Genomic DNA, 7,975 nt, shown 5'->3' on the forward strand with positions numbered 1-7,975 from the left:
TTTTTAAAACTTCAATGAACAGACTGTGTAGTACATTTCATGCATGGATTTATATTGCGCATGAATAGAGAGGGCAACCAAAGCAAGCAAGCGTCTATGTTTGTTATTAAAGTAGTCAGATGAAACGTTCTAAAGAAAAAATAACCTGCAACACAAAGCAATACCGGAAGCTATTGAAACAAATCACAGTAAATAACCATATTTAGGCAAATCTTTTTTTAATTATTTCAGGGACAGTTTTGTCTTAATTATTAGTGGTTTATATGGTATTCTTCTTGTTGTGATTGGCTCTGTCGTTCCTATCGCAGAAACATTTGTTCATTCTGTCAGACATATCGCCTTTGAGGTAAAATATAATAATTGAATTGATATAAAATTGAGAAAGGAAATGGGAGATGTGTCAAAGAGACAACAACCCGACCGAAGAGCAGAAAACTGCCGAAGACCACCAATGGGTCTTCAACACAGCGAGAAAATCCCGCACCCGGAGGCGGGCTTCAGCTGGCCCCTAAACAAAAATGTGTACTAGTTCAGTGAAAATTGACGTCATACTAAACTCCAAAACATAAAAATGAACTAAAATTTAAAAAAAAATACAAGACAAACAAAGGCCATAAGTTACATTTTATGAAATTAGTGCAATTTGAAACTAAATTCCATTTTTTATATACAAATATGTTCTAATAAATTGAAACATTTCACGTCCTGAATATGCTGAAATATTTGCTACTGGACGTTAAATAAAAAGGTACACTTTAATTTACGGCAATTTGACACGGACAACATTCGTTTTATCTTAATACAATCTGAAATTTCTAGCAATCATTTTTGTAAAATTAGATAATTTGTAACTATTCACACATATATGAAAATAAGGAGATGTGACACAATTGCCTATGAGACAACTATTAGCCACACATATTTTTGGTATGTTTTTTTTGTTTTTGTGTTTTTTTGTTTTTATCTTTTTTTTACTCATATGTTCTCTAACTTATTGTCAGACAGTTAAGAGTAACTATGATATTTAAAAGGTCAGACAACGGTTTTATTGTTGACATGTAATACATTATGTACTCACAAATCGAAGCACGAAAATGGACATTAGAACGGATTGACAGGCTGATTTTCTACTACATTCTTCCCCTAAATGTAGATGTATTCAAAGTTTTTAAAATTAATACAATTAACAATTATATACCTAATCAGTTACTCCTTTATTTTTTAATTAGTTGGTTAATTCGTTCTGTAAAATCAGTTGAAAAATTATCTCGAAACCTCCATATTGTAGATACAGTCTATTTGTAATGTCCTCCACCTGACGTTGATTCTTACTATATAATTATAATCACGAAAAGTGTTTTTACTTGTAGGTATTTTACATATATCTGTATGCAGTCAGTATCTGTTTTATTATTTACATGTACATGTTCCTTCTACATGATTCTCCCGTAGCAGTTGGCAATCTCAAAAGAAGCTTGAGCGAGCGAGGCAGAAAACGTCTGGGACCATCACCGCAAGATGTTGAAAATTTCCTCCCGGATACATGGAGTCAGACCTCACGTAGTAAACGACGAAAAATTACTTTCAATAACACAATGAAACAAAGTGCTGCAAGCTTTTATCTGCGACTTGGTGCAGTGGGTAAATATATTTGTGCAGTAGAAAACAACGAAACGAAATATAAGATAACATATTTGAAAATCAAAATTACAATACGAAACGAAATAATCAAAATCATGGGACCTTTTTTCCATTCATTTTTTTACAATGTTATAGATTGTTTAGTAAAGTTTATATTCCAAATAGAGGAACAAAACGTATAAAAGTTATTGTAAGCTCGTGCTGATAAGAGCAAGTAAACATTAAATAAAGGAAAATAAGAAATTAATTTAAAAATCTTAAGACACCGTAAAAATGAAAAGAAATGATAATAGAAGAGGGGACCATGCCTCAAGCGCTTGCACATTAAGTCGGCACATAGAACTGAAGAAGTCCTGGGTTTCACGACTAATAACACAATGACATTATCCAATCCTATTTTGAATACGTTTAGGAAATTTTGAATAGAATCATTTGTATCGGTTGGAGTTGAACTTTTTTTAAACAAAAAAACTGTAGAGATTTAGGATTTTTTTAGTATCAAAAGGTTTACGACATTTGATAAATCAAAGTTTCCTTAATAGTGACTGAAATTTGTAATTATTATAAAAATAAGAAGATCTTGTATATGATTTCCAATGGTAGAGACCAAATGACGTATAAGTTAGAAAATAACTACTACCTCCTACAATGAGCAAAACCCATACTGCATAGCAAGCTATTAAGGCCTCGACATGACAAACAATTTAAAAGCAAAAATTAACGACCTGATTGATGTACAAAAAAATAAACGAAAAACAAATATGATATAAATAAATATTAGTTAGCTTCAACTTAAAATTTATGTTATGTGGTACTTGCATTGAATGTTAATATCGATCTCTGTTTCAGTGTTTGGAATAGGTTGTATGATATTAGAGGGTCTATACATTGGACAGCTTCTCGAGATTTCACATTCTAACGATCCATGTGCCGCCTTAAGTATGATTATTAGACCTGTCCTGAAACCATGCTTTACGTTTTCTCAATTGTTCTTCATTTTCAGAAATTCAAAGGTGAGGAACGCACACCATCTTAATTTAAATCAGGGATGTGTTTGAAATAGTATGTTTCGTCACATGCTTTTTAAACACACTTGTAACACAGAAGTTAAATAATCGGTGTTACTTTGAAGCTAACAATGTATTCATGAACAACTTTGACAAAAACGTACCAAAGACTTTTAAGAGATATGTCTGTTATTCTATGTTTTCGTACCTGAATAGTAAATACAAATTTGACAAACTCAAAATTATAGTTTTGATATAGTTCAGGGTGGTTTTTTAAAGATTTATTTGAAAAATAAAGTATGTCAATTTACCATTATTATTGTAAGTGCAGTGGCGGATCCAGGGGGAGGGAGGTTCTGGGGGTTGGAACCCCCCTTTTTTGACGATCAATGCCTTTGAATGGTGACATATGGTTGGAACCCCCTCTTTAAAAAATGCCTGGATCCGCCCCTGAAGTGTGTTGGTGTCATTCTAAAATATACTACAGGTTCCTTTTCATATGAAACAGACTTAGTACAAAGGCTTCTCATGATCAAATAGAATGAAAAGGAGTCAGCTTTTCCTGTCCTTTAACTTCATTTTCCGCTATATAGATTGTATCATGATATCATAATCTGAATAATTCAATGATTGGTTAGTATGTTGATTGTATTTATTCTATTTAACTTGAAAAAAGAATACCATACAGGCAGTTATGTTTGCTTTGTTTCTCCACTTACATCTAGAAAGTAATGGTGAGAGTCGGTTGAAACCTAATTTTTGCGAGAAAGAAGATAGTTTAAATGTTTACATTGAGATATTTATTTTCTATTTCTATGTTGCATTAACATATATTGTCGAAATGCGCATTTGCTGCAGTAAAATTGGTACAGTTTATTTTATTGAAGCGTCCCAGAAGCGCCTATACATGTATATGGATTATATGTTGCCAATTAGTGATATGTTCCATGGGTTGTATTTGGTATCATGATTTCTTTGATAGAACGCTACTGCCTGTGAACAAGCTAAAGGACTAACAGTTTCAAGTAGTGAAGTTGAAGTCTTCAAGATTTGGTTGACCATTATGGACTATTTTTGTCGACCAAAAGATGACCCAATCCAGTCTTCTTTCCCCCGTTTGTAACATATCTAAATGTGCTGTATTTTCACTACAATTAGACACATTGGTTGCTACTAGTAGAGCAAGAACAACCTACCTTTCCAGAACACAATGATTTCAACACCGGTGTTTTGGGTGGATTTCGCATGTTTCTCAATATTTGGTTTTCTGTGAAGTTATTTGTGATCTGTTGTTTGTTTATTCTACGTTACGTTTTTAAATGCCATGTTCTTACGCCTACTTATTGTTATTAAATTAATCCTTGGTATCTTCTTATTCTTTTTTCAAAAGCTAAAGAGGAATAAAATACAAAAGGGAGTATTACCTTTAAATTTAGAAAAAAACAATACATATTTTTTATCTACTTTTAGTTTTTAAGTATTTATATAATTAGTATATTTCGTAATATATTGCAATATACATGTATTACATATTACAGATGGTTGTATATAAAGGTCGATCAATCGCAAGATTCGGCTTTATGCACATGGCTGCGACAAACATATGTAGCTGGTTCAGATCTATTGTAATGGAAACATTACAGTCGTTTGCAGAAACAATCGCAGAGCAGAGACTGCAAAAGATGAAGCTTGATCAAGGTAATGTGGGTATGTAAATAGGTAGCTAGTCATTTCATACCATAACCATTTCGTACCATTGCCATTTCGTACCATGAATTTGCCATTTCGTACCATAATCTTCCATATAGTACGAAATGGTATACATTATAATCTTCCATACGGTACGAAATGGTCATGGTACGAAATAGTTATGGTACGAAATGGTCATGGTACGAAATAGTTATGGTACAAAATGTTTTTTGTTATGGTACGAAATGGTTATAATGGTACGAAATGACTATGATTCTGTAATTATAGGGAATATACCATACAAAATATATTTTCGTACACAAAATATAACCGGCTAAGTATAGCGGTCAGTATAACAAGTTAAATTTTTGGCTGAATAAAGAAAGAATTATTGCACCTAGACCTCCAATATGGCCACAAAAGGGAAATAACTCTGCTGAAGTTGCATCAATCATACTATCTATAATGTAGCAGTGCCAAGTTATTCAATTAAAAACTTGTACAATATTTGCTGTAGACAATATTAATGTACAGTCAAATATGAGTCTGTATACATTTTAGTTTATAGAATATATTCTTTTCTATTATAAATTTAAAACAAAAACTCTCTTCACAGGATTAAAACGCTTCCTCTTGGCCAAACATCTTTTTAAGAATATCTAAAGCAACAACATTCAGCAAATGGTCTTACATTTTTTTTTCTCTATACGTCAGCAAAATAAAGATTATACACTTTAAGGTCAATGTACAGTAAATGGGCTAGGTCACAAATATTGTTGATGACCCTATTAATTATTTTACATCATTAAATCGGAAATTTATGTATGAACACCATATCATTTTTTACGAGAAATTTGTGGATTTGGTATTGGAGATTTTATTATCTTAAGACAATTTAAGAACGTTTTTCGCCGATTTTATGTGCTTTCTATGCAAACATTCACCTTTTTTGAAACAAGTCATTCAGTAATATTTCAGAAAACAAAAGAGATAAATGCATTATTATTTCGATATCCAGCTAAAGTTTAACAAGCCAAAGCTGTCTACAAATTTTTACAAAAATCTATGACTTAGCCCATTTACTGTACTTTGACCTTAAAATAAATTTGAAAATTAATGTTAACTATTGCTAACCTTAAGCTTGCGCTTATCGTCCGTGTTAATCATTTTATTGTTTTCCCTATTGAACAAGAGTGCCAATCTGCTTTTAATCATTATCAGAGTTCTAATTCAAAGATGTAAGTTATTTTTCCTGCTACTAGTATTTCTATTTGTTTACTTGAAGAATTTATTTCAGAATCAAGCAACATATCCCATGTAAGCCACCACGCTGTTCATATTAGACTTCCGCTTACTGAGTTTTCCTGTCGCTATAGTAACATGATAGGAGGGATGTTAATGGATTTCAGCCATTATCTTTATCCATTCTGCATAGAATATAGTGTAATTTGTGCAGGTTTGTACATAATTATGTTAATCTAAATCGAGGTAAATTCTACAGCAGACCTACCTAAGTGGGACTGTGATGTAACAGGACAGTCACCTTCACTAGTTCGACAATTAGATTGTTCGTTGTGCTGTTTAGAATGTATACATTAATTTGGCAGCCATGTCCGGTTTGTAAAGTAAAGTTTAATCATATGCCCAGTGTATGGAAAGTGCCAAGCTCCATTAATTATATGTCCAGTGTATTGAAAGTGCCAATTAAGCTCCATTAATCATATGTCCAGTGTATGGAAAGTGCCAAGCTCCACAAATCATATGTCCAGACGCACAGCTCCACACACGTTACAGAATCCTTTCAACAATTTTCTGTTGGAGGGACCAATACAAAGGTGGTTGCAGTAAAATTTTCTCTTTCAAACATACACTCCTTTTCTATTGGCCATTACAATGATTCACTCTCGTCTTGAATATGTATATGTATTATATCTAGAGAGAGCGCAGATGTTATATAATATATATATATATATTATTGGATTGATTCGTGGTTTTTAACGCCACTATATGCACTATTGGCTAATCCTAGTCAATTAAGATTGGAGAAGGAACGCATCTGCAACTTGCAAGTTTCAAACTCAAAGCTTCATTGTTGACAGGCTAATTATACAATTATAGATAAACTTCTAAGACCACTCGGCAAACGAAGCCCCATATATTATTTGAAAATGTGTACCAATATTCTAATATTTTTTTCTCATTTTTTAGGAATTTTATATGTAATGTGGAAAAACATAGGAGTGAGAGAGAAACTGGTTATTAGGGAATCAGAAGACAAAGAAGAAAACCGACAGAGACATAAAATGAGCGTGGATTGTTCGGGGTCCAGTAGAGGACTTTTTCTAGGAATATTTGTGTTTGTTGGCATGGTTTGCAGCATGATCGTGTTCTACGTCATCAGTAAACATGACCCAGATGCAAAACACACCGCCATTATTGTACATACCACAGAAATCATAATTTTGTCTTTGGCAATGGCGGCTATTATTGGTGCGGCAGTGAGCATGCGTGATCTTCGTTTTATTTGGAAGACAAAAGACATGCTTGAGGAGACACTAATTCTAGTATCAATGACGGGACTGTACATGTTTTCAATGTTTAGTTTAATCGCAGCGTTCTTTTACAAAGATACAACTAAAGGTGTTTTAATGATTATCGTTCACATCTTGATGATATGTGTAGCAACTGCGCAAACTATATTTATGATTTTTGGATTACGATTGTCAGCGAAAAATGTGAATCATGTCAAATCAAAACCAGGAAGAGAATTTGTTACATTCTTATTGTTGTGTAACTTTTCATTGTGGTTTATTGCGACGTTTGAAATTCAAAAATCAGGACATAATCCTCAGCAACTGGAGTTTTATGGCGCGAAAGCATGGACTATTTTTACACATATCTCCGTACCACTAGGAATATTTTATTTCTTTCATTCTACTGTTTGCTTATCGCACATTTGGAAACATGCTTGGAAGTTCAAGAAATTCAGCAAAATATGAAATTACCGAATATAGCCAAGATAGTTATTGATCTACACATCTATATAAAATCACGTTTATAAAAAGCTAGACATTAGTTTTAAGAGCATTTTACATTATTTTTTTCTATAGTGTACCGTATAATGCTAGGGTGCCGCGCGTGTATGATATAGCTTTCAGTAGACTATAATATACCAACTTCTTGTATATAAAATCGTCATTGTATATTATAATTTCATGTCATTTTAAGAATAATAACCATATGAAACTTTAAGGTGCAATGTGAACTATTCACAATTGACCAAATATCATAGATGAAACCGACTACACCATACGATCTTTAACAATTATCAAAACTTAAACTTTATAGTAAGCTGTAAACGACACCGACATGACAAAATGCTAATCAATTCAAACGAGAAAACAAACGGCCTGATTTAAGTACAAAACAATACGAATTCGAAAAATGAAAGACAGCAACTACTACTACTTGTTTCATTTAACCATATCTGAATGGCACAAAGTGTTATCTACATGTTTATAACCGTGTCTCGGTTTAGAATATTAATCAAATGAATTGAACTAAAGTAGTAACTGCTATTTGTTTTCAAAGAAGTTGTTGAATGAACTCGACCAACACACTCATAAACTGAAAGCGAG

At 32.6% G+C, this 7,975-nt stretch overlaps 1 protein-coding gene across 1 annotated transcript; it reads left to right on the forward strand.

The window, feature by feature from the left end:
* Positions 1-272: 272 nt before the first annotated feature.
* Positions 273-7,790, forward strand: LOC127723299 (proton channel OtopLc-like). The gene is made up of 6 exons (XM_052229849.1): positions 273-346; positions 1,371-1,641; positions 2,491-2,654; positions 4,187-4,346; positions 5,635-5,793; positions 6,546-7,790. Exons 2-6 carry the CDS (start codon positions 1,419-1,421, stop codon positions 7,334-7,336), a joined length of 1,497 nt encoding a protein of 498 aa, XP_052085809.1. The 5' UTR covers positions 273-346; positions 1,371-1,418; the 3' UTR covers positions 7,337-7,790.
* Positions 7,791-7,975: the final 185 nt, after the last annotated feature.

This window comes from Mytilus californianus, unplaced genomic scaffold (genome assembly GCF_021869535.1).
Source record: "Mytilus californianus isolate M0D057914Y unplaced genomic scaffold, xbMytCali1.0.p SCAF_13, whole genome shotgun sequence".
NCBI lineage: Eukaryota > Metazoa > Mollusca > Bivalvia > Mytilida > Mytilidae > Mytilus > Mytilus californianus.

Excerpts from the sequence above, each read along its gene's own strand:
- LOC127723299 (XM_052229849.1), top strand. The coding sequence starts at position 1,419 with ATGTACATGTTCCTTCTACATGATTCTCCCGTAGCAGTTGGCAATCTC. Across the intron at positions 2,655-4,186 it reads TCATTTTCAGAAATTCAAAG|ATGGTTGTATATAAAGGTCG; the intron begins GTGAGGAACGCA and ends TACATATTACAG. Across the intron at positions 5,794-6,545 it reads ATATAGTGTAATTTGTGCAG|GAATTTTATATGTAATGTGG; the intron begins GTTTGTACATAA and ends CTCATTTTTTAG.